The following is a 27,054-nucleotide window of genomic DNA, read 5'->3' as shown; positions in this document are numbered from 1 at the left end:
CTAGTTTCCTTCCTGATCTCAGAAAGAATACCTTTTTTCCTTTCATGAAAGGGACTCATGTAACAGAGATAGACCTGTGAGCTCTTGGAGCTCCTATCTCCTTAGTGTTGGGAATCACAGGCATACATTTGGCTTATGATTTCAACAGTTTCCTGAGAGATTTGCTGTAGGGTTTTTGTCAGTGCTTTTTATGAAGACTCTGAGGTACTGAGGATGACTCTGAACTTGTGAACCTCCTGCCACCATTTCCTGAATGCTGAGTATAGCTGTGTGTAACTCCAGCATCATTATATTATTTTTTGAGATAGGGTCTCATTATATAGCCCAGGCTGGCTTTGAACTCAAGAGATCTATCTGCCTACCTGTGCCTCCTGAGTGCTGAGATTAAAGGCATGTGTTACAATATAATTTAAAACAATCATGGGGGGCTGGAGAGATGGCTCAAAATCAAAAAATAAAATAATTTTTAAAAGAAATGTATCAGATTAACCAGTTCATTGCAAAAAAATGCTAGGTTAATTCAATATTTTTGGTTTTTCTTAGACAGGGTTCCTCACCTGGCTGTCTTGGAAATCACTTTGCAGACCAGGCTGGCTTTGAACACAGAGACACAACTGCCTCTGTCTCCCAAGTGCGATTTTTTTTTTAAAGATTTATTTATTTACTATATGTAAGTACACTGTAGTTTGTCTTCAGACACTCCAGAAGAGGGAGTCAGATCTTGTTATGGATGGTTGTGAGCCACCATGTGGTTGCTGGGATTTGAACTCAGGACCTTTGGAAGAGCAGTCGGTGCTCTTAACTGCTGAGCCATCTCTCCAGCCCCCAAGTGCTATTTTATTCATTGCTAGATTTGATTATTTATTTTGTCTGCAAATTTCTTTCCTGTGGTGCTAAGGCCTGAAGTATGTGCTCTATCAGTGAGATATACCCCTGGGTTCCTTATTTTTCAGTTAAAAATTTTATTTATGGCCAGGCATGTTGGTGCAGACCTTTAATCCTAGCACTTGGGAGGCAGAGGCAGGCGAATTTCTGAGTTCAAAGCCAGCCTGGCCTACAAAGTAAGTTCCAGGACAGCCAGGGCTACACAGAGAAACCCTGTTTCAAACAAAACAAAAACACCCCCAAAAAACAAAAAATAAAATTTATGTACATGAATGATTTGCTTGCATGTGTATCTGTGTCCCACTTTCATGCCTACGCCTGCAGAGGCCAGAAATGGGTATCAGACCACTCTGGAAATGGAGCTACACACACTTGAGAGCAAGCGGCTATGTGGGTATTGGGAATCATATCTAAGTCCTCTTGAAGCTCAATGTTCGTAACCACAGAGCCACCTCTCCAGCCTTACTGTTCAGGTTTTGAAACAGGGTCTCATTCTATAGCCAATAATCTAGAACCTATGAAGACATGGCTGGCCTTGAACTCAGAGCAATTCGTGTCTCAGTTCCCAACTGCCATTACAGGTATGAGACCATATACCCAGTTTCCTACTTTCATTTTAAGAGACTGGTCCTCAGCCGGGCGTGGTGGCTCATGCCTTTAATCCCAGCACTCCGGAGGCAGAGGCAGGTGGATTTCTGAGTTCGAGGCCAGCCTGGTCTACAAAGTGAGTTCCAGGACAGCCAGGGCTATACAGAGAAACCCTGTCTCGAAAAACCAAAAAAAAAAAAAAAAAAAAAAAAAAGAGACTGGTCCTCATCACTGGGTACAGCAGTAGCACATACCTATAATGCCAGCATTTGGGAAGCTGGGAAAGTTGAATCACAAGTTGAGGGAGGGCTAGATTGAGCTAAACATGACCCTTTGAATTGTATGTCTACATCCATGGTGGAAGTTGGTCCCTGGTTTTTTAGGATGTTCCGGACAGGTTTTAGTAGCCAGGTGCTGCTGCTTCAAAAATGAACTGAGATCTGTTCTTTGTTCTGTTTATAACATTACCCCATTCTAGGTGATTCTAGGATAGGAACGTCATTGTGTATGTGGTAGCAGTTGTGTGTACACCTGCACTTGCCCTTGTGCATGTGTAGGCTGACACTGGGTGACTTTCTCTTTTTAAAACACTGTCTGGTTGTATGGGTGCTATGCCAGAGGGCAAATGTATGGAGTTCCTTTCTTCTGTCTTTACATGGATTCTGGGGACCTAACTCAGGCCATCTCACCAGTTCCTACTTTATGAGAAAGCTTGGCACTGAACCCGGAGCTCAATATTTTGGCTAAATTAGATGACCAGAAAGGCCTCCAGAATCCACCTGTTTCTGACCGCGCCCCCCCCCCCCCCCCCGGGTTGGGATTATACAGTGTTGCCATGGACTTTTATATACACCTAAGTTTAGGACACTAGATTTACATTCTGTGTTGGCTGAGTAGATGGTCCTGGGTGGCATCATCAACAACAAAAACATCAAAATCAGGCTGGGCAACCCAGTGAGTGTTCCTTTATAGCCTCTTTCTGCTTCAGTTCCTGTCTTCAGGTTCCTTCTCTTGATGGACTGAAATCTGTAAGGGAAATAAATTCTCTCCCCAAATTGCTTTTTGGTCATGCTTTTAACACACTGCAAACAAATCTGAGACACAGAGCAAGTGCTTGACCTATTACTGACTCATCTCCCAAGCTTCCAGTGTAAACCCTCACCCAAGACCTGAAGTAATGCATTTGAAAGTTCTGATTAGCCGGGCATGGTGGCACACGCCTTTAATCCCAGCACTTGGGAGGCAGAGGCAGGAGGATTTCTGAGTTCGAGGCCAGCCAGGTCTACAGAGAAAAAACAAAAAGTTAGTTCTGATTCATCTGTTAGGGTTTAAGTTCACTGATATTTTCAAAGTTGTTTTTAATTTGTAGGGTTGCCCCTCCCAGTTTAACTGACTTTTGTTTTTATTCTTCATATTATGTTTTCTCTTTTCCATACTGACATGAAGTTAGTGATTTTCAGCTGTGAGGTATGAAGTAGAGGTTATATATTTCATTACATTATTTGTGTCTGTCTGTGCAGGCAGGCACAGACCACAGTGTCCGAGTTGAGGTCTGAGGTGTACTTGTCAGAATCAGCTCTCTCCTTCCACTATGTGGGTTGTAGGGATTGAAGTCATCAGGCTTAGTGGCAAGCACCTTTGACCAATGAAGTTCTGTTTTTGTTGTCTTTTCCTCCCAGAAACAGTCTCACCATGTAGCTCTGGCTGTCCTGGAACCTACTATGTAAACCAGGCTGGCCTCGAATTCACAAAGATCCGCCTGCTTCTCCGCCTTAGGTGCTGATATTAAAGATGTGTGCTACTCCCAACCCCCTGGCAATATTGGAAATCTTTCTTTCCATTTTTTTTTTCCTAAAGATGGGTGGCTATGCACTGTGGCTGACCTAGAACTCATTATGACTATGTGTACTAACTGGCCTTAACTCAGGAGATTCTGGCTCTGCCCTCTGAATGCACTAGCCATCCCTGACTTCTGTCATAATTTTGAGACAGGGTCTCACTGAACCCAAAGACTGCTGCTTTGGCTAGACTGATTGGCCACAGCCCCTAGTATTTTCCCATCTCTGTGCCCCTCTGTGCTGGAAAACCCAGCTTTTATGTGTTTGGGGAACGGGGAACTCGAACTCAGGACTCCACATGCTTGCATGGCAAGCAAGCACTTTGCCCAGTGAGACACATCCCCAGCTGGTTCTTGGTAACAGTTTTGTTCTCCTTTTCCTGACTTTTGAGCAGCAATGAAAGCAAGCAAGAAGATCCCATAGAGACAGAAAAGCCCTCCCGGAAGCCTGCAGATGCCTCTCCTTGCCCCGTCCCACCACCAGAGCAGTACATGCTCTCTAAAGTCCTTAAAAGAAGCTGGAAATGGGCTGTGTTCTACCAAGCCAGACATAAGATCAACTCTGAAAATGTCCTCTAATATTTAAAGCTCATAAGAAATAAAGCACTACCTCTTTACTTACAGAAATCTCTCCTACTCACAGGTACAGAAGCCAGGAGTGAGGTTCTGCCTGTGCAAGAGACACTTTATCAGGTAAGGGCCACTATCCTAGACTCCTAGAAGCTGTAGCCTTCTAGCCGCCTAAAAGTCTAGCCACAAAGGAACCACCATGGTCCTCTAGGCAGAACAGTCTGTGTGTAAGCAGTCAGGGTAGAGGCAGGTCTAACAATGATCACCAGATTAAAGTGCCTAGACATTTCTATGCTGACGGAATAAACTCTCCAATTAAAAGAATTTAAAAACAAAACAAAAAAACCCAGCATGTTTTATTTTAATCCTGTTGAGGGTGAGGGATGGAAAACACAATATAAGGGGAGGGGTCTCTTTATATAGTACATACAACATCAGGACCAACCACAGGAAGTAAGACCCATCGTACCCCCTCCCCATTCAACTCCTATGTAGGTCCAAGGCCAGCTGAGGATAGATGGGACATGAGTTAAGACACTATTGGCACAGTAACATGGCCAATGCACCAAAAGATGGAGAGAATGTCCCAGGGAGCAAGGCCCCAAGCCTCAGCTGCTCCCCCAGTGAAGTGGAATGAAAGACTTCAGCTCAGCAGGAAGGCATATTTCAAAAATCAGGGTACCCTAGAGAACTTTTCAGATCACAAGCCGCAGAGTGAGTCAAGACATTTATCAAGGTGATGCTGTTCTTTGCTTTCTGAGACTTTTCTTCTTCAGGCTTGAGGCCAAGTCCTCCTCTTCAATTTGGAAGGCAGGGGAATAAATGCTTATTCTACCCTCCTTAAATCTAGGCTACTTAATTACTACTTTCTTGGCTTTAAAGACAGAAGCCAACGAACAATGAAAGAGCCCTTGGGTTGGCACAACTGCCTCTGCAAAGGTTTCTATGACCACCTGTCCCTTTATGACCTCTTCAAACTCAAGTGTCTGAGACATGGGCTGAACATTTGGGCTCTTTCTAGAGTTGGATTAATAATGCCATTTTTGGAGGTGAGGATGAGAAAACAAAGGCTGACGGTGGGAAGTATCGCAGTTTACAGTAACAGGTTGAGAGTCAAGCCCATGGGGATGGAAGTGGGGCCCTGACACTATCAACAAGTAAAAAAACATTTCAGTGGCAACCCTGTAGTTTCCATAGACCTAAGAAAGTGTGTTAAAAGGGAGAGGAGACTGAGCTAGCAGAGTCCAGCTATTCATTTTAAATCTGAAGAAACTCATTCAGCTAATACTGCTTCAAGTATAATCACGAGGAGCTGGCACTACGAAAACTCACGCTAGAGAACGGGGTCAAGTAGCCTACCATTTGGATCCAGGCGCTTACTCCGTTTGAGAAGACACCTGGAAATTATCTTCGAAGACCTGAATCTGAAGAACTGCCATCCCTCCTGCCCCAATACAATTCTCTTTTAGGGAAGGTTGAGACAAAATTAAGACACCTGCTTTAAGTCTAAGTGGTAAAAAAGGGGAAAGCGCTGAGATTTGGGTAGGCTAGCAGCTGAAGCCAGAACAAGGTGAGTGTCCTCACAGCAGCCAGGTGTGGGAGGGAAAGAACAGGAACAGAGAGCAGGCACAGAGTTCCTGCTTGGCCTTTGGCTTTCCTCTTCCCTTGCCTCCCATTCCACCCAACAGCCTGATGCAGCTATCGGTCTGTCAGAGGGGATGCAATGCCCAAACCAACTTTTTATTGAGCTTATGCAGCTAACAGACTTGTAAACAGTGCCAACTGACAAAGTTTTGCTGAGAACTACAGCTTGTGTCCATTAAACACATCTCTCTCTTTTGAGATTAAAAACAAAAATCCAAAGTAAACAAATACTGTGAGAGAGAATTAAGAGACACACCTTAAGTTGTCCAGGAAGGCAAAGTTTAAAAAAAAAAAAAGCCACATGGCTTGGTCCCCGGTGCTCTCATGCCTAGAGTGTTGCTGCCATTACCACGTCGTCTCCTCTCTCTACCAGTGGCTAGGTAGAGGTTCAGGAGCAGGGTCATCTTGGGCATGCTGCAAACACAGCATTTGCTGGTGTTGACACCCACCTGGGGCTGTTGTAGCAGACTGCTGTCAGGAGCCCAATTCCTGGGAGCAGTAGGGGGATCCAGGACCTCCAGTCAGCCCACACACCTCAGCGGGGTACCTTGCCCCTTTTCTCCAGTACAGTTCAGCACTGAGGTTGTCTATTCCCAGCAATAAAACCTGAGCTGTTTTCCTCAATAGGTTCCACTCTCACTCCCCAGCAAAGGGGAGCAGTGAGAGGGAATGAGGATCACTGAGGGGGCAGGGGAATCCCCCGGGGATCGGTGACCTGGCCCTCTTGCAGGTTCTTCACCAGTTGTGCAAGCCAGCGTTTTGTGGTGGTGTCGTCTTTTAGCACCTGGGCAAAGGTTGTGTCCTTCAGCTGGTCAGGGAGGCACTGTCTGAGTGCTTCACGTGCCCTACATCAGAAACAAACAAACCAACCAGAAAGACAACACATAAGCCCATATTTGGGGGCTGGGAAGACCCCCTTTCTTAGATATAAATATACAATTTCCTAGGAATCCATGGCTATCAAGTCACACCATGAAACTATTAGAATTCTTTAAAGCAGGTGTTATGTAGTCCACAAATATTTTTACCACACCTCAATGCAGAACTTCATGCAAAAGCAAAATGGAATAATATGATGCAATAGTTCACTCCAAACTTTGTTCTTCTTTAATGATAAATACTGTCAAAATACCATTAAACATAGCTTATGAGAAATGAAATTATTTTCCATACAGAGCTGTTCTGAACAGTTACAGCTCTTTGTTTGTTTGTTTTGTTTTGTTTTTTCGAGACAGGGTTTCTCTGTGTAGCCCTGGCTGTCCTGGAACTCACTTTGTAGACCAGGCTGGCCTCGAACTCAGAAATCCACCTGCCTCTGCCTCCCGAGTGCTGGGATTAAAGGCGTGCGCCACCACGCCCGGCCAGTTACAGCTCTTATATTCAAACAGGTGTAATTTCTAATAAATATATTCCAAACTTGGGAGGTACTGAAAAACAGGACAAATGATCAAAGAATAGCTAGGGCTCAAATAACCCCACTGGCTAGAGACCAGTTCACATTAGTCAAGCCACTTGATTCTTAGGAACTCAGAAAGCACTCCATTATGTGGCTTAGCAGAATCTGAACATGTAGCTTTCATCATAAATTATGTATTAGTAGGAGAGAAGGTCAAACATTTCTGAAGTGCATTACATCTACAAAGTGCAAGATTCTGGCAGAGTCCTTGAACCTACCAAGAAAAAGTACTAAGCTCAACAGCTTACAGGAAGCAGAGAACTGCAAGCTAAAAAAGCCCTAGGCTCCCGGACTTTGCAAGAGTTCTTTAAAGTACTGTGATTACCTGGAGTAGCCACAGAAAGCCCAAACCACACCAGCCTCCCTTGAAATTGCTTGGGCTTTCGGGAATTTCAGGGTAGAACAGAGTTACAACAGGAAGGTCTAACTAGTGCATTTTAAAGTCAGAATTTTAGATTTTAACCGGAACTTAAGTTTGTCTTAGACAAACTAAAGTTATATGCGTTTCAATTCTCAAGACAGAAGATCTGAGCTGTAACACTGGAATCCATTCATGATACTATTTCGACAAGTCCTATTAAATCTTTACCTGGGATTATCTGAGAGTCGAAGGTAACATCTTACTACGTGCTTCAGCAGACGGGCAGACGGTTCTTTGGATAGCTGCAGGACCATTTTACCCTGTTTTACCCAAAACAAAGGTAGGGGGAAAAAAAGTCACAAAGTAGTTCGAATTGACACCAGAGACCAGATCATCTAAGAATCATTATAAAGTTTCCAAGATTTTCCCCCCCTTTTGAGACAGGGTCTCTATATTTCCTGTAGTCTTGGCTAGCCAAGCACTTGCTATATAGAGCAGGCTGGACTCAACCTCAAAGAGATCTGCCTGCCTCTGCCTCCAGAGTTCTGGGATTAAAGACATATACTACCATTCCAGCTAGTATTTTTGGGCTAAGACACTTCTTCATTCGGCTGGTGAGAAACCCATGTTGTTGCTCCAAGCCCACAGGCATCCTTTTGCATCCCTCTGCCTTATAGATACTAGGATGACAGGCATATACCATCGTACCTGGCCAAATAGTTATTTCTAGTTAGAAGACAAAGTTTTGGGTCAGTTACGAAGGGACTAAGTTTTGTGATGGAAGTAAACTGCAAAGAGGGTAAAGGAAAGAACTCACCAAGATCATGGCAACATGGGAAAAACGCTCATATGTCTGACATATATAAGCTAAACCAGTATCATCCAAGAGGATCTTCTGGAGTATGAATGTGGCAACCTGGAGTAAAACAAAGACGAATTCCTAAAGAGCTGCTCAGACTTATCATTTAAGTGACTACTGCTCACACATCTAGGCATGATCAGCACTCAAAGCATAAAACAAGCGGAGTACTCTGCACATTTTACATAACTTTATCAAGCATCACATAATCAGAACAAAAGTTATTGTACTGAACAAGTACTATGTCAGGGTTTCTTTCTTTCTTTCTTTTTTGTTTTTTTGAGACAGGGTTTCTCTGTGTAGCCCTGGCTGTCCTGGAACTCACTTTGTAGACAAGGCTGGCCTCCTGCCTCTGCCTCCCGAGTGCTAGGATTAAAGGTGTGCACCACCACGCCTGGCATCAGAATTTTTTTCTAAAGGCTATTTATAGACTTCACTTTTCCTATTGAGTCCACAAAGTACATACCACTATTCTCATTTTATATAAAGGGGAAAGCCCTAGATAATTACCAGGAGAATTGCATAAAACTTGAGTCCAGCCTTGGCTACACAGTGAATACCAAACCAGCTTGGAACACAGGCTCAACCCTTTCCCTCCCCGCCCCAAGCCCCTATTTTAAATTAGACAATCATTATTTTGGGGACAAGGTTTGAGACATGGTCTTACTCTGTAAGCATGGCTTAGCTAGCCTCAAACTCACAGCAATGCCCTTGCCTCAGCCTCGTAAGTGTTGGAATTACAGGCAGGAGTCACAATTGCAGACAATTAGGATAATGATTATCTTTCTTTGGTGCCATCAGAACAGCTGTTGTCATTGTTCCACTGAGGTATAACACTGCATATACCTCACTGTATATACGAGGTATAATGGTACAAATAATACACTCCAAAGGTAGCTAAATCTTAATCATCAAACCCTGAGAGTGCTGTCGCGTATGTACAAAAGGGTCTCTGCAGATATGATTAGGGATCTTGAGCTACAGAGATTATCACACAGGTCCCAAGAATCACTAAACACCATTCTAACAGAGAGATGGAAATTTAACCCCTAAGAAAGGAATACAAGAGAATGAGATGTGAACATGCTTGACTGCTTGCACAAGGGAATCACACATAACAGAACACAAGGAACGTAATTCTAGAAGTGAAATGGCATGTAAAAAGACTCCTCTCTATAACCTCTAGAGGAACCCTGGCTCTGATCTACCTGGCTTGATTTCAGCTTATTGAAACTGACTTGTGGCTTCTAGCCCTGAGAATAAATTCATAAATTACGCCATCACTTAATTCTGCTAATTTGTCATGACAGCAATAGGCAACTAATACAAACTACAGCAAAGAACAAATTCACTAATAGAATGTTACGTGGTGAGCTTTCAGTCTGTATACCATATCTGTGCACAACAGCTTAAAACACAGAACATTTCCAGCAACTCAGAATTTTTAGCATTGCTGTGTATCTTTCCCCAGTTAATACAGATCTTTACAGGTAACCACCAATAGCTAGCTTGGCTTTCTGTTAAACGTGGATGCTGTTTTGCCTGCATGTATGTGTGCCATGTGCATGCCTTGTACAGCCAGAGAGAGCATGTTGGAGCCACTGGGGCTGCAGTTACAGATTGCTGTAAACTGTTATGTGGATGATGAAAACTGAACCCACATCTTCTGGAAGAGACACTGGTCTTATTGCTGGTCCATCTCTCTAGTCCTTTTTCTTGTTTTTGAACTTCACCTAGGTGGAGTCAGAGTAAAAATTCATGTGCTGGTTTCTTTGCTTAATACAATTAGAACCATCGGCATTACATGTATCAGATCACACTTTTTAATGTAGTTTATTTATGACCATACCACTTTTCAATCTTTAAAATAGAAATATTATAAATGTCCTCATACACATTTTGACATACATAAGAGCTCATTTCTCTTGAGAACATACCTGGTGTGAGACTGTGGAGTCATACAGCAGGCTTATGTCTAGTTTAGTGGATAATTTCTGGTTCCTAAGTAGTTATATATTTACTTAGCAGGGTTTAAACCAACCAACCAGTCACCTTAGTGAGCTGGCCCCGTGGGTAAGGACACTTACCCTTGAAAACTCAAGTTCAATAACCAAGGTCTACATGCTGGAAGGAGAGAACCAACTCCCATAGAATGTCCTCTACCCTCCACATGTGTGATGTGACACGTGTATACAAATAAAAACATAAACAACCAGTCAATCAACTAACCCACCTATTCAACTAAACTTTACCACCCTGAAAAAGCATTCCTAGTAGTCTAGGATTAGACATGTACATTTATTAAAGGTTTATTTATTAAAGGTCTGTACCTGTCTGTTTGAGTATGCGTGCATGTAATGGTGTAGGACTGTGCAGAAGCTAGAGGATGTTAGATGCTCTTCTTTATCACTCTCTCCTATTCCTTCCAGGACAGGGTCTCTACCTGAACCTCGGTTTGTGTTTTCCTGTAGGCAGGAAGCTAGCAAGCCCTAGCATTCTCCTATGTCTATCTGCTCAGAGCTAGGATATAGGTGTGCACAGGATGTAGCTTGCTACATTTGGTACATGGGCCTGAAATTTGATCTCCAGTTGCCATGATTATGCAGCAAGTGTTCTTAACTACTAAATCATTTTCCCAGACTCATATTTTAAAAGATGACTTGTTTATTTTTATGTGTATGGGTGATTTGCCTTCATCTATGTCTGTACACCATGTGCACACAATGTTGGGGAAGAAAGAAGGGGGCATCAGAGTTATAGGTGGTTGTGAGCCACCATATGGGTGGACTGGAATTGAACTTGGGTCCTCTGGAAAAATAGTAGTTAACCACTGAACCATCTCTCCAGCTCCACACCTGTATTTTAAAAATATTTCCCAGGTTATTACAATATAACAGCCTTAACTGAGGACCTTTATTTCAACATGTACCTACTATGGGCAAAGTGTTTTAATTGTTGCCCAAAAAATTTAAATACAAGCTTGGTATTGTGGTATAAGTCCATAATCCCAGTCCTCAGGAGTCTGAGACAGAAGGATTGTTCCAAATTTGAGAGAGAATGAGTTTATGTGCACTACATGTGTGCAAGGGGCTGGTGGTCTTGGGTGCTTTAAGAACGCTGAGCAAGTTATTTGGAGCAGGCCAGTAGCAACACTCCTATATGGCCTCTGCATCAGTTCTTGCCTTGCCTTTCTGCTCTGACTTCCCTGGACTACAAGCTGTAAGAGGAAACAAACACTTCCAACCCCGTTACTTTTAATCATTGTGTATTATCACAGCAAAGAAACCTTAACTAAGATCCTGACTGTATGAGCCTGATGACCCCAGTTTGACCTGTGATCCCAGCACTCCTATAGTGAAATGGGAAGCAGAGACATAAGTGCCCAGAAAGCAGCCTGTGGACCAGCTCACAGCAGTAGGAACCAGAGACAAGGCAGAATGTGTGCGACAACTAGCAAAAGTTGTCTTTATCTTCACAGGAGCGCATGGCACAGTCACACCCACACCAATAAATACACTTACAACACAATGTTTAGAAGGTGAAAAATCTGAAGCAGCAGAGAAAGGTTCTAGAGCCACAAAGCAGCAGCCAGAGCCAAAACAATGGTGAACCTCGGGCCGGAGAGGCGGCTCAGAGGTTAAGAGGTCCTGAGTTCAATTCCCAGCAACCACATCACATGGTGGGTGGCTCACGATCATGTGCATGCGATCTGATGCCCTCTTCTCCTGTGTCTGAAGACAGCTACGTTGTGCTCATATATATAAAATAAGTAATCCTAAACAAACAAACAATGGTGGATCTCACTCAAAGCGCGCAGTACCGTTTTAGAGAGTTCACTTCCAGACTCCATGATGCGCAGACACAGAGGGATGATCTCTGTGGTCAATAAAAAGTTGATTACTTCTTGCTCATCTGTTTTAACCAAGGCGCCTAAAGAAAACATGGACAAGCAAAGATATTTTAAAGAAAGGCTTTCAAATGATATTTACTTTGTATTGTTCATCAAAAGCAAGAAATATGACATACAGACTGTAGTTTCTGTGTCAGGGAATCCATTTCATATCCATTTAAACAAAAAGCAAAAAAAGAGTCAGATGTAGTGAGTCATGAATGTAATCCCAGCATTGGGACGGGCTAGAAGATACTGTTGAATTTTAGGCCAACCTGGACTACAAAGAATTACAAGACAGAGAGAAGGGGAATTGGGGGAAGGTGAGGGAGAGGGAGGAAGACAGACAGAGAGAAATTCATGTAGGCACATTATGCATGAAAAAAAAAATCTTAAAACAGAAAAAAAATTTACTGAATTAAGTTCTTGCCAGGCACGATACTCTCTCTATAATTTGAAGCTAAAAATCAGATCTTGATTTCTGATTCTTATAGCTTTATTAACAGTATTAAGAATGGTGCTTGCACCGGGCAGTGGTGGCGCATGCCTTTAATCCCAGCACTTGGGAGCCAGAGGCAGGTGGATTTCTGAGTTCAAGGCCAGCCTGGTCTACAGAGTGAGTTCCAGGACAGCCAGAGCTACACAGAGAAACCCTGTCTCAAAAAAAAAAACCAAACCAAACCAACCAACCAACCAAACAAACAAACAAACAAAAAAGGGATGTAACTTTGTGATCACTTATTAGTAAACAGACGATGTCAAAGACAAAAAATGAACAAGCTATAAGAAGTGAACCAAACACACAACTTAGACCACTATTATCAGTAAGAATTTCAGGCTTACTAAATGTCCCTGATAACTTACCTAGGACATCAATGCCATTCAGTTGGTAGTGTGCTTGCCTAGAACGCATAAAACCCTGGGTTCAACCTTCAGCTCCACATTAAAAACTATATCAGGTATGATGAAGTATGCTTGTGACCCCAGCACTTTGGAGGTGGAAGGTAAAGAATAAATTGAAAAAATTTCATGGGTATCCTCAGCTACATAGGTAAGCCTGAGGCCAACGTGGGCTACATAAGACCATTTCTCAAGAAAATAAAAAACAAAACAAAAAAATAACTTACCAATAACTCCAAGGCTGGTGAGCCGAAGATATTCAAAGGGACGAGTTTTGCTGACTGTGTGCAAAAAGGGGTACAAAAAGAGTGGGATGTGTGCTGCCAGAAAAGCTGACCTGAAAGAAAGGACAACCCCAGTCAGAACCCAGGGCCCACTAAGTCTGAGGCTGAATGTGAGGCTGCCAGGGGAAGGAATCTTTAGAAAAGAATTTCACTGGCTTTTTGTGACCAACATTCTTTTTTTTTTTTTTTTTTTTTTTAAAGATTTATTTATTATATGTAAGTACACTGTAGCTGTCTTCAGACACTCCAGAAGAGGGCGCCAGATCTCATTACAGATGGTTGTTAGCCACCATGTGGTTGCTGGGATTTGAACTCTGGACCTTTGGAAGAGCAGTCGGGTGCTCTTACCCACTGAGCCATCTCACCAGCCCGTGACCAACATTCTTAATGTATAACGCTGTCCCCGAGGAGACATGTGTTAGTATCTGGAGATGTATTTGTCAGAAGTGAGAGATGTTGAGGGCTACTTAGCATCCAGCCACAGAAGCCACACAAGTCTACAGTGCTAAGAAGGGGACCTTCTTGCCCTCACTGACACACCATAAAGACTCAGCACAAAATGTCAATGTGGAACAGCAACCCAGGCTAGGATGATTAAACAACACAATTTACTATCCATTCATATCCGTATCCTAGAGCAGGACAATTATCATCATGAGTCTGGGGCTAGCCTAGAGACATTGTCTCCAAAAAAAGGGCAAAAGCTACTTCACTGGGAAAGAGATTCTTCAGGAGGCTGAAAAGATGCTTCTGGTGATTAAGAGAATTTGCTGGGACCTAAGTTCAATTCTTCTATCTATATCCCATAGTTTATAACTGCCTCTGGTACTTTCTAGTTACAGGGGAATTTTCCAGGTTCCGCAAACACCCAGACAGGGGTGGCAGCTTGGCACGTTGCTGATATTGACTTTGAACTTCTAAATTCCCAAGTGATAAGATTACAGATACAGCCGGGCGTGGTGGCGCACGCCTTTAATCCCAGCACTCGGGAGGCAGAGGCAGGCGGATTTCTGAGTTCGAGGCCAGCCTGGTCTGCAAAGTGAGTAGTGCCAGGACAGCCAGGGCTACACAGAGAAACCCTGTCTCGAAAAACCAAAAAAAAAAAAAAAAAAAAAAAAAAAGATTACAGATATACCCAACTATGTCCAGCTACTTTGCTGTGTTTAAACATATTTTCCCCCCTTGGTTAGGCATACTAAATACACCAAATATCTTGAAAGCACTTGAATTTGCAACTAATACAGAAAACCATCTACTACTATTTATGTACTTCTTTTTTTTTTTTTATTTTTTGAGACAGGGTTTCTCTGTGTAGCCTTGGCTGTCCTGGAACTCACTTTGTAGACCAGGCTGGCCTCGAATTCAGAAATCCACCTGCCTCTGCCTCCCGAGTGCTGGGATTAAAGGCGTACGCCACCACGCCCGGCTTATGTACTTCTTTTAAGTGAACATAATTAATTATTCTCTTCTTGGATAATGAGACTAGGAAAGTCTTATTACATTAAGTAGCTCAGATTGGCCTTGAATTTGCAGTAATCTTCCTGCCTCTGCTTTCCCAGCGGTGGAATTTTAAGTCTGTGCCACTAAGCTCATCTAAGACAAAGTTCTTAGCTTTTTAAAGTTTCTAACAAGTCTGCACTAACTAAACACTCAGACTTTATAAAGAAACTAGACAAAAAGAAGGCAATTAAAAGCTACAGCAGACTGTTTCTCTGTGTGTGTGTGTGTGTGTGTGTGTGTGTTGGGAGTGATGCATTCATGCTCCTTTCTCCTTCCACCATGTGAGAGCCTGTGTGGAACTCAGGCTGTGAGTTTAGGCACAGGCTTCTTGACTGCCGACCCATCTCACCAGCGAGCGCAAAGCAGATTCTTGAGCAGGGTTTTCTCTACTTTTTCATGGATGACAATATGGTAATACAGCTATACCTTGCATGTCAACCCCCAACTAAATTACAGAGGCTGCCTAGAATTCTAAACTAAGAAGGACTCTGATGCAAGGTGTAATGTTACACACCTTTAATCCCAGCACTGGGGAAGCAGAGGCAGGTGGAGAGTTTGAGACCAGCTAGAGTCCCTAGACAGTCAGAGCTACATATCAATTAACCAGATGCCCCAGAGCTCCCAGGGACGAAACCACCAACCAAAGAGTACACATGGAGGGATCCATGGTTCCAGCCGCTTTTATAGCAGAGGATGGCCTTGTTAGACATCAATGGGAGGAGGCCCTTGGACCTGTGGAGGTTCAATGCCCCAGTGTAGGGGAATGTGAGGGCAGGGAGGCAGGAGTGGGTGGATGGGGGAACACCCTCATAGAAGCAGGGGGAAGGAGGATGGGATGGGGATTTGTAGAGGGGAAACCGGGAAAAGGGATAACATTTGAAATGTAAATAAATAAGTAAAATATCTAATAAAAAAGTGAAAAACAAAAAAGAAATCAAATCTGAATTTTGTGAGAAAAAGTGCTTACAAATATTTACTGAGTTCCTATTATATGACATGTACCATGCAAAAATCTTGGCCTAGTGCCTTCCACATGTATGTGCTTATCATATATTATCTTTCCTGTGATATGACCATTGTTCTTTAAAACTTTGCTGTTGTAAGATGACTCTGATTAAGTAAACATAAAATAATTACTTAATTTTGTTTTTTTGGAGCAGGGCCTCACTCTTTAGCAAGCCTCCTTCCTGTCTTAGCCTTCTGAGCACTGGAATTATAAGTATGAACAACCATGGAAGGCTTAAAGGTCTTTTTATATTTGGGATTGAATCACTGACAGAAAATATCCTTTAAGGTAGTTAAGCAAAATCTTTCCAATTAGAACAAAGCAAATCACTAAATTAGTAAATTGCTCGTATGTTGTTAAAAGGTACAAAATTGTATTTTGCTTCATTTTAAAAGATGTCATACTTAATTCAAATCTGTAACCAGAAACTAAAAATAGCTATCAAAGTTAACAATGTAGAAATATATGTCAACAGTAACAGGAAAACAAGAAAAAGGTGGGTATGGTGGTATACTCCTACAATCTCAGCACCTGGGAGACAAAGGTGGAAGGATTAAGAGTTTAAGGCCAAGGCTGGTGTGGGGTGGAGGTGGAGGTGGTGGGTGGCAGCAGCAACAGGTGGAGCTCTGAGTTTGAGGCCAGCCTGGTCTACAGAGTAAGATACATGACAGCAATGGCTACACAGAGAACCCCGTTTCAAATGAACAAACATCCCCCTGCCCCCCCCCCAAAAAAAAAAACAAGAAAAAGAAAAGACAGTTTAAGGCCAGTTTCAGCTATGAAAACAAAAACATTTTGTCTCAAAACAAAAGAAACCAAGCAACCTTCCCCACAAAGCCCCACCAACTCCAAAACCAACAGATAAAACATTACACACAAAAAAGCCAAGAGACATTAAGAAAGTATATTAAAAATATCCAACACACTAAAAACTGTAAGAAAAAAGTCACTGCCATGAATGAGCAAAAAATAAAGAGTTCTGAAGACTCATATCCATACACTACATTGCATCTCCTTTCTCTGATCACTCAGCAAAGGTATATAAGTTCCTATAAAATACTCACCCCCCCCCCATTAATTTACCAACACACCCAAAACCACTTACCTGGTCTCTGGGTGTGAGGCCACACACTGTAGCAATGCTAAAGCATTGCAAACTCTGTTAGACTGGTGTGCTGTCAAGGTTGGAGGGTTGATAGATGGATAAATATTTACAATTTCCTGAAAAATTAGAAGAATCCCAGACAGTAATTAATCACAAATTACCAGTGTCACAGCATAGTAATTTTAATTCCTGCAGAAACTGAATTATCCTTTCATTACAAGTGTACTAAACTAAGTAGGCAAGACCTTTTCCTATGTGCCTGCAGGAATACTGCGTCTCCTATACTTCCCCCTACATTTTGCAGCTAGTCTTTATTTTACTGTACTTTATGTGTGTTGGTGTACTGCCTGCATGTTTGTCTGTGCATCACATGTATGCAGTGCCTGGAGGCCAGAAAGAGGGTGTCTGATTCCCAGGAACTAGAATTATAGCTGGTTGTAAGCTACAATGTAGGTGCTGCGAATCAAATCCAGGACTTCTGGAAGAGTAGCCAGTTTTCTTTACCACTGCATTGAGCCATCTCTCTAGACCCTGTAGCTAACTGAGGGACCCATGTTTTTGTAACATTAAGAAGTTATATTCTACTTTATAGTGAGACCTATCTTGAATATAGTTCTGTTTATTTTAGCTGCAAATCTTTTCATAATACTAATAGATTCTTGGCTACATGTGTTAGGAACAGCATATGAATTTACCAAACAGATTTGAAAGATTATTAGTAATTTGGGGAGAAACTTTATAGTTATAAATGATAATCATCATTTATTCTAATACCTTGGTATCTTAGGATTGTTTCATATTAACTTATTTTCCAGATATCACCACTCTGGCCTGACCTGAATTTTAGTTATTTATCTTGGTTTTACTAATTTTTTTTTTTTTTTTTTTTTGTGGTGTGTGTACACATCACAGCACATGTGTAGGGATCCGAGGACAACCTGCAGGATTCAGATCTCTCCTTGTACCCAGAGATTGAACTCAAGTTGTCAGGCTTGGCAGCAAGTGCCTTTATCCAATGAACCACCTTAGCAGATATATTTATTTACTCTTTAATGCACATGGAAACACACCTTTAATCCTATAGCTGCTACACCTTAATCTTAACATATCCCCGCTTAGACCATGTCTATGGTCCTCATACTATTTCTATATTCCTCCCAGCTATAACAGATTTACCACACTGTATTTCTAAAAGCTGTTTCTCAATGTAGCTCTTAGATTTACCTGTTAAACACAGATTTTAAGGCCTGCTTCTCAGATCAACTAAATTCAATCTCCTGGGTAGAACCCCCAAATATGCATTTAACAAATACCTCTGACTTTTTTTCCCCCTGTTTTTTTGAGACAGAGTTTCTCTGTGTATCTCTGACTGTCCTGGAACTCACTCTGTAGACCAGGCTGGCCTTGAACTCAGAGATCCACCTGCCTCTGCCTCCCAAGTGCTGGGATTAAAAGTGTGCGCCGCCACCGCCCGGCTACCTCTGACTTCTTAAAAATGGAGTCTTACAAATGTTAATATTTAAACAATCATTCTCAAGTCTTCAAAAATCATTTGGGCACAGGAAGAGAAAAACACAAGTGTGACAAATATGACTGAATTCCTACTTGTGAATACATACCCACCTGTAACAGTGCTGCAATAGTACCAAATGAATGCCATAGCATGGGTGCAAGGTCAGGGACAGACTCTCGCTTCTTGCTCAGCTCCAACAAAGCATTTTCCCTTGTCTCAGGACTGGACAGTTCATTGATCCACTGATAGATCTTCTCTCTGTCCACTTGGGCTAGTGCAGTAGGCACAGGCTTTAGGGGAAAACAAGAAAGCAAATGTCAACTTAGTACAACTAAACCAAGTCTTACCCCTCAGTGTGCTTTATAAGCATGCATATTTGTAAGTTACGGGGGCTTAGTTAAACATATATATACATTTGATCAAAGTAACTCAACCTGTTTGACAGTTAATGAGCCCATGTTAGAGTTGTATTTGGGCTGAACTGAAAAATATACTAGGATGCTTACTATTGTGATATTTTAAGTCAAAAAACTAACAAATAGCTATCAATAAGAGATGGTATAACTATAGTGTGGTACATCTTTAAAATGGAATATGTTATGTAGCCCTTTATGAAAAGTCGTATGATATGGGCCATACTAAATAAATTAGCAAAACACATTCCTACAAAAAGAAAGGATACATGTTTAGATCATTATACCATCTTAAAAAAATTTAACAGAAACATAGGCTACATTTAGCCTGAAGTCCTTTGCCTACCTAGCTTTCATAGAACAAGTCCTACAACATAATAACTAAAACACTCACAGAAACCACGCTGCTCAATACACTCCAAGCAACCTCCTCCCAAGTGCTGTCATACACACACCACCACCATAAACTCCAGGATCTCTTCTTCCAGTAAGAACTAGCCTGTGACTTGTATTCAACAAGTCTGTGCCTCAATTTTCCTGTAAGCCACCAGATAACATGCCATGACACTTGTGTACCAGGTCCCATTCTCAGAGCTGATCTGATGCCAGTAGATAGTGCCTCTGCCAGTGGTATAGACACCCATAAGACCAACACTTCAAAACTCATAGCCACCTCCTCCAGAGATCATCTGTGGAGGCTGTAGTCTCCATGTAACTGATCCAGAACCACTTCAAATGTGTCCTAATGAGGCCCTCAAAAGGCACTAGTTGCAGTTCTGCAGCCATTCTAGCAGCAGGAGGGCAGTTTGGTGCCTACCTGCGTTCCTCTTATCATCCCTATTCACTTTACCCCCACTTCAGTAACATCAGTACTTAAGTCAACTGAATATGTATTTGTATACAGTAATATAGAAATGCCTTTAAAGTAAAACGTGGCCACGAATTTCAAAGAGAGCAAGAGTACATGGGAGAATTTGTAGGGAGGGAAGGGGGAAAATTATGTAACTATACTATAATTTCAAAAAGTAAAATTTTATTAAGAAACAAAACCAGGAGCTAATTGTTACTTTAAAAAAAGGGGTGGGGGAAGGACTTATTTAGGGATGATCTAGAAGTACATGCCTTTACTCCAGCACTTGAGAGGCAGGGCAAGTGGATCTCTCTGAGTCTAAGCTTAGGCAGTGAAGGAGTTGGAAAACAGAAAGCCAGTGACAATGTAATAGAACAAGGGGGCTTTGTTCCAGCTCCTGCAAGCAGCAGAGTTTGGCAGTTTCAGCTTTATGGCTCTGGCTTTAGATTCCAGAACAGAAGGGACTACTGGGACAATTGATGCTGGTTAGCTGGAGCTAAGAAATTAGTGGTGATCAAGAAGAGACCAGCATCACTGAGGTGAAATTTTCTGTAAGTGTTTTCTGAGAGCACAAAGAAGCTGTGCTCCAATAATTAGCCAAGGTTGTATTTCGTGCTGCAGCTGTACTTGGTAATGTTTAAAACTCTCACCCAGGTGATACTGGTTTTAAAGGCATGAAGTACTCATGAAGAGCAGCTGAGGTTTGGCATTGTGAGAGGCCATGGAAAGCCATTGGTGAAGGTGCTACCTCAGTTGTGGTCGACCGCCAAGACTGAAGGGGTCATGCAAAGGATTTGAGGCTTGGCACCATGAAGAGAGCCTATTGGTGAAGCCTAGTTGTAGCTGAAGACCCCAGTATATTGGAGATGCCAGTACCACGGGATAACTAAGAACAGCAGCAGCAGTGAAGTGAATGGATCAGCCTGAGCTTAGAGTGGTACAGAGGGTGGAGCTAAACAAGCGACACCACCCCTTTGCAAGAGACCAAAAGATCATATGTGGATCCCAGGCATTGAAACAAGAAGCTGTAACATTGACGCTGCCTTGGAGATCCCAAGATATTTGAGATGCCAGAGCTATGGGCTATCTGCTGAGGAAAACTGCTAACAGGGAGTGGAACCAGGCCAGGAGAAAGTTTGTTGCATTCAACAAAGATGAAAAAGAAGTTGGAGATATGAAGACCACTTTGACATCAGACATGGAGATGAAGAATTTGGAGTTTGCCCAACTGGTTCCCTCCCTGTCTTGCTTTGGGGATTACAGTTAAGTGATTGGATGAATCTCAGAAGAAACTTTGAACTTTGGACTTTTAACACTGTTGAGATTGCTATAGACTATAGGGACTTTGGAAGTTGGACTAAATGTATTTTTTATTATGCTATGGCTAGATATGGCCCCCATAGATTCATATGTTTGAACAAGCCTATGGGGCCAGGGAGCGGAATGTGATGGTTTGTATATGCTAGGCCCTGGGAGTGAGTGGTACTATTAGAAGATGTGACCCTGTTGGAGTAGGTATGTCACTGTGGTTGTGGGCTTTAAGATCCTCATCCTAGCTACTTGGAAGTGAGTATTCTGCTAGCAGCCTTCAAATGAAGAGGTAGAACTCTCAGCTCTGCCTGCACCATGCCTGCCTGGATACTGCCATTTTCTTGCCTTGATGATAATTGACTGAACCTCTCTGAACCTGTAAGCCAGCCCCAATTAAATGTTGTCCTTGTAAGAGCTGCCTTGGTCTGTTCACAGCAGTAAAACACTAAGACAGGTATTATACCTGCATATGTGTCTGAGTAACACATATATGCAATGCTTGAGACCAGAAGGGTGTCAGATCCTCTGGAACTGGAGTTACAAATGGTTGTAAGCGGCTATGCTAGTGTTAGGAATTGAACTTCGGTCCTCTGGAAAAGCTGCAGCTGCTCATAACTGCTGAGCCATCTCTCTAGTCTTCACATCGTCTCACTGTTAGGCACTATTTTATAATACTGTTCTTATTATTAAAAATTTATTTACCTTATTTTATTTATGTGTATATGAGTCTGTATATGTGTATAGCACATGCATGCATGTGGGTACCCAGACGCTAGGGAAGGGCATCCCTCAGACCTGGGATTTTTGAGCCTTCCAATGTGAATGATAGGACTCAAACTTCAGCTCTCTGCCATTACAAATTCTTAGTTGCTGAATCATCTCTTCAGACCCCACATCTTCATTTCATAGATGAGGAAAAAGGCATACAGAAGTTATTTAAAATTTAAACGGCAACCAGGCTCATGCCTATAATTTCAAAACTCCGGAGGCAGAAGTAGGTAGGTCATTGCAAATTTGAGATACCTAGTCTATGCAGGAAGTTCCAGGCTACCTACAGATAAGACTGCATCAAAATGCCGGGCCTGGTGGCGCACACCTTTAATCCCAGCACTCGGGAGGCAGAGGCAGGCGGATTTCTGAGTTCGAGGCCAGCCTGGTCTACAGAGTGAGTTCCAGGACAGCCAAGGCTACACAGAGAAACCCTGCCTCGAAAAAAAACCAAAAAAAAAAAAAAAAAAAAGGGGCTGGTGAGATGGCTCAGTGGTTAAGAGCACTGACTGCTCTTCTGAAGGTCCCGAGTTCAAATCCCAGCAACCACATGGTGGCTCACAACCATCTGTAAGGAGATCTGACGCCCTCTTCTGGAGTGTCTGAAGACAGCTACAGTGTACTTACATATAATAAATAAATTAAAAAAAAAAGAGAAGGATCTTAGAGCTGCTGCAGATGAGGCCTGTGCTTTCTAGGAATTACTGGTAGGAGGTATGGTTCATTCACTTTATCCTAAGAAACAGGTGAATAAAGGATTAACATGCTCAGGGTCACACAGTGACTGTCTGGCAGAGTTCAATTTATCTAAAACCACTTTTCAGTATTCCCTATCTGGTCTATGTGATTGAAATCAAACATCTTCCCTTCAAGTTGAAGAAATTATTTCTTATAACCATAACAAAACTTTACTATTGTTACACCACAGTTTATTAATAGTTGGATTTGCATAGTGAGTTCAACTATTAATACATACCCAGTCACAAAATCATCTGAGAAATTTATTTTAGACTATGAATTACCATCCTCAATACTGAGACCAAGATTAAAACAGGGCTCTACTCCAGTGCATATTGTATAGTCCCTTGTAACTCAAATGTCATCAATCCACCTTTCATTAGCATGCTACTTATTTACATAGTATGAGTGCAGGTGTGGTATATACATATGTGAGGCTGAAGTGTAGAGACGAGATTCTCACTGAACCTGGTACTAGGCTGGCAGTTAGCAAACCCTAGCGATTCTTCTGTCCATAATCTTGGAGCTCTGGGGTCACAGATATGCAGTCATAGCTGGCTGTTTATGTGAGTACTAGGGACTTGAACTCAGGTTCTTATGCTCTGAGCAGCAAGTGCTCTTACCTGGTTAGCTATCTCCCCTCGTCCCCTTTATTAATTTTGTAAATAACCCTTTATTATTTTCTGTTTGTGTAAAATAGAAAAAAATTTTGTTTTGATGATAATGGATGGTATTAGGATATTATTTCATAATGACAAGACAATACTATATTATAATCCAACTTTTGTAATTGTGTGTTTAGTGAATAACACCCTGCATTCATTGTCCTTTAATAGTATTTCCAATTTTCTTGCTAAATGTATGGTCCCCCCTCCCCTGTGTGTGTGTATATAAAGACAGAGCTGGGAATAGCTCAGTAGTAGATCGCTTGCCTAGTACATATGGGGCCCTAAACTCAATTCACAGCAACACACACACATAAACAGGGAAGAAAAAAAAGTAACTTTAGGGCTGGGGAGATGGTCCAGTCAGTAATGTGCTTGAAAATATGGGATCTGAGTTTAATTTCTGGAACCCACCTAAAAAGCTGGCTTTGGTTGCCCATGTAATCCCAATGCTGTAGAAGCAGACAGACAGATCACTGAGGTGTACTGGCCAGCCAACTTAGTCAAACCTGCAAGATTCAGGTCAGAGACCACATTACAAGTACCACTCCAGAGGAACAACTCTCAAGGCTGACCTCTGGTCGGTCTCCGGACATGTACATCCACACATATAAACACATCACTAATTTTCATTATTAAGCAAAAATCAAGCATCTTCTCGAGACCGAGGCTACTGTGGGAACTGCTGCATGTAATACTCCATCTCAGTTCCTAGTATTTTTCCTATTATTTTTTTCTGCTCAGATCAAAATAACAGTATGAATTGTGGACATAGGGGATGGTGAAGAAACTGGGTCAAATTTGTATCCTTCAGTCTTATCCCTTATCAATTATCCTAATGAATGTCTGGTACAAAAAAAACTGTTAGAGCTGCCATGTGGGTCAAGCAGCATAACACATGTTTTTAAACTTATGTATGGCACTATAGATGTAGTTTGAAGAACTATATATTGAGAACTTTTTATAAGTAGCGTATCACAGGTTTTTGTTTTGCTTTTTGAGAGGGTCCATGTAGCCCTGATTGTCCTTGAACTTGAAGAGATCTGCCCCCTCCTGCTCACCAAAGACATGTATCACTATGGTTAGCTTAATGTGCCACAGTTTTAACAGCTACTCAAATAATGCATTAGGGAGGGAAAAGGAAAATGAGAATCTTGGCAGAGGAGAGGAGACTGGTATTGAAGCATCCAAGTTCAGATGCTGAGATCTACCATCTAACCTTGAAGAACTCCCTTACCACCGCCACCTTTCAACTTGATGAGTCTCAAATAATATGTATAACTGGGAAAGAAGGAACAAAAGCAACTAGGGGCTTCTTTCCCATTATTGTCTGCCAGTCGACTGCCATCTCCTTCCTCCATTAATGGCTGCTCCCAGACCTTGGTGAAGTGAGATCATCAAAAAGAGGACCAATCAGACCAATGTCAAAACTAAGGGTGACAGGAAACCCAGAGGTATTGATTGACAAAGGGCATGGAGAAGATTAAATGACTAGATTCTCATGACTAACATAATCATGGGAACAACAAGAAAATGAAGTACATGCTGCCCAGTGGCTTCTGGAAACTCCTGGTCTACAGCATTAGAAAGCTTGAAGTGTTTCTTTGTAACAAATCTACTGTGCTGAGATTTCTCAGTGTTTCCTCTAAGAACTGCAAAATCACTACAGAAAAAAAACAACACAGCTGGCCCTTCAGGCTGTACAATGAAGGAAATGAGTTATGTGGCTTACATATATACTTTATTTGTGCTTAAATAAACACACACACACACACCCCTATGGAAACTATAGTCCCTTAATTAAGAATTTTAACAATTATAAACAGAGACAGGATATATAAAATACTACTTGCTCTGAAAAGAAGAAATCAACTTCATAAAGTGGTATGTTCTTAATTTTTTTTAATGAATGTTTATTAGTTTGTGTGTATTGTGAGTTCTGGGGATTTAACTCAGGTCAATACACTTAGCAACAAGTGACTTTACCCACTAAGCCATCTCACTGGTTCCTGAAGCAATGTGTTCCTGTATAGGTCTCAGTTACACTTAGCTGGGTTGCTTGCTTTTTTTCATCCCTTTTGAGACTGCGTCTTACTGTGTAACTCAGGCTGGCCTAAATAAAACACTCTGTAGACCAGGCTGCCCTTGAATGCGGAGATCTGCCTGCCTCTGCTTCCCAGGGTACTGGGATTAAAAGCATTGTCATGCCAATCAGATTGTTCACTTTTGGGAGGAGTCTCTGGAGACTGAACCAAGGGTGTCACACATGCTAGATCAAATATTCTCCTATAATTAATATCTCTACCCATCTTTTAAAAAATGTTTTCTGAGATAGTCTTATTAAATTGCCAGGCTGGTCTTGAACTTGTGATCTGCCTGTCTGAGCTGATATTACAGATGTGCTGTCACCACCCTCTGGAGGATGTTTTGCTTTTCTTTTTGGTCAGGATATCACTATGCTATCATGGTGGCCTGGAACTTTCCATATAGACCAGGCTGGCCTCAAAATTCACAGAAATCCACTTGCCTCTCCCTCCCATGCACGGCTGTCCTAAATATTTCATTTTATACTTGAAGTTAAGGTAGTTTTTCATGTTTTATTTAGTCATTATGTTATGTTGTCTCATAATGTAACCTAAATACATTATTTTCCTGATAGCATTTCCCCTTGGTGAAACTGGCCTTTAGAAGTGTCTTTAAACTATGCTGCTTCCAGTATGGTTGTGAGCGTAGCCATTCAGTCAGCATTGAGTGCTTACCTTGTAGTAGGAACTGTCCCAGTGATGGGGAAAACAAGTGAACAAGCCTCACCAAATACTTGCCCCTGATTTACAGAATACAGACAACCCACAAGTAAAATAAAATTAAAAATCTAGTAATTAAACCGTGGGATCGGTGCTCTATATGAGAAAATGTTGGGGTTTTAAGCTACTAAGAGTATGGTAGGAAAAAGCCACTCTGAGGTAAACTTGTGTGTATGTATGGAGGCAGAGTCCTAAGAAAGGCATTCCAGGTAAGGAATATGTAACAGAAAAGTTCATAAACTTCTTGGTCAGAGGAGCTTAGGGAGCAAGTGACAAAAACCAAGCCCATAAACGTGACTAAGGGCCACATCATACAGGGCTTGTAGGCCAAGGAAGGAGTCTACTTTCTCTAAATTTAACCGAAAGCCATAGTACGACTCTAGGGAGGTATAATACATGATTTGCTTTTCTTGTTAAAAGATGAAACGCGAGGCTCGAGGAAGGCTTTCCTCATGCAAAAAGCAAGTGGCTTGAGCTAGAAGCCCATTTCGAAACCAGAGATGTGCCTAGGCGAGGAAGTCAAGGATCACCTGACCAGAGCGAATGGCTGTGGCAGTATCCCCATCCTCACCGACGCCCAGCACACACAACCCGCGTCCAGATAAACTGACGCCAGGCGCAAAGGAATCAATGAATGGCCTGCTGGGGCAGCGCGGGGCGCGAGACCAGGCCTCGGCGCTGGCAAACAACGCGAGAGGCCGCGCGCCAGGACAGGAGAGGGGACGGGAGGGGACAGCGGGGGTCCGGCTCCGCCACGGTCGGAGTGTGGAGACCCCTGGACCTTGCGACGAGGGGCAGGAGCAGCTGGACTCAGGGCCCGGATCTGGGAGCTAGAAAACAGGCTGAACGGACATCCGGACGGGAGCAACCACTCACCGCTGCCGTTGCCAGGCTGTGCATGTTTGGAGCCGCCCCCGCACTCCTCCTCTCGCCGGACGCTCCGGACCCGCGTCCCAGCTTCAGCGGCTCTGATGCCCAAGAGGAAGAGCCGCCATCCGCCTCCGCCTCGCTCCGCCCCCTTCGCGGGCCTTTGACCTCTCACCTCTGACCCTCCTACCCTCCGCCCACCTAGCCCTTTCCCGCCTCCCGGACCTCGGCCTAGCGAATA

The 27,054-nt window shown here is 42.5% G+C and overlaps 2 protein-coding genes across 2 annotated transcripts in view; one reads left to right on the top strand and one right to left on the bottom strand.

Annotated features, from left to right (window-relative positions):
• Window positions 1-3,963: 3,963 nt before the first annotated feature.
• Usp37 (ubiquitin specific peptidase 37) overlaps window positions 3,964-27,054 on the top strand; it is a 94,142-nt gene continuing 71,051 nt past the window's right edge. Inside the window, exon 1 of the mRNA XM_021170821.2 lies at window positions 3,964-4,003. The gene's annotated coding sequence lies outside the window, so the exon portion shown is untranslated. The remainder of the gene's footprint in view (window positions 4,004-27,054) is intronic.
• On the bottom strand, window positions 4,205-27,041 carry Cnot9 (CCR4-NOT transcription complex subunit 9). The gene is made up of 8 exons (XM_021170868.3): window positions 26,823-27,041; window positions 18,508-18,687; window positions 16,885-17,000; window positions 13,217-13,326; window positions 12,021-12,130; window positions 8,159-8,257; window positions 7,570-7,661; window positions 4,205-6,369 (listed from the first exon to the last, which is right to left on the bottom strand). Exons 1-8 carry the CDS (start codon window positions 26,844-26,846, stop codon window positions 6,201-6,203), a joined length of 900 nt encoding a protein of 299 aa, XP_021026527.1. The 5' UTR covers window positions 26,847-27,041; the 3' UTR covers window positions 4,205-6,200.

Source organism: Mus caroli, unplaced genomic scaffold (genome assembly GCF_978045245.1).
Source record: "Mus caroli unplaced genomic scaffold, Mus_caroli_1 scaffold_1, whole genome shotgun sequence".
NCBI lineage: Eukaryota > Metazoa > Chordata > Mammalia > Rodentia > Muridae > Mus > Mus caroli.
Note: the sequence above shows the minus strand (reverse complement) of the source record. Positions and strands in the feature narration are given on the sequence as shown.

Coding starts and splice junctions, on each gene's coding strand:
- Cnot9 (XM_021170868.3), bottom strand. CDS start 26,846: ATGCACAGCCTGGCAACGGCAGCG. Junction 13,327..16,884: donor GCCTCACACCCAGAGACCAG/GTAAGTGGTTTT, acceptor CCTTTCTTTCAG/GTCAGCTTTTCTGGCAGCAC. Junction 7,662..8,158: donor CCCATGTTGCCATGATCTTG/GTGAGTTCTTTC, acceptor TGGGTAAAACAG/GGTAAAATGGTCCTGCAGCT.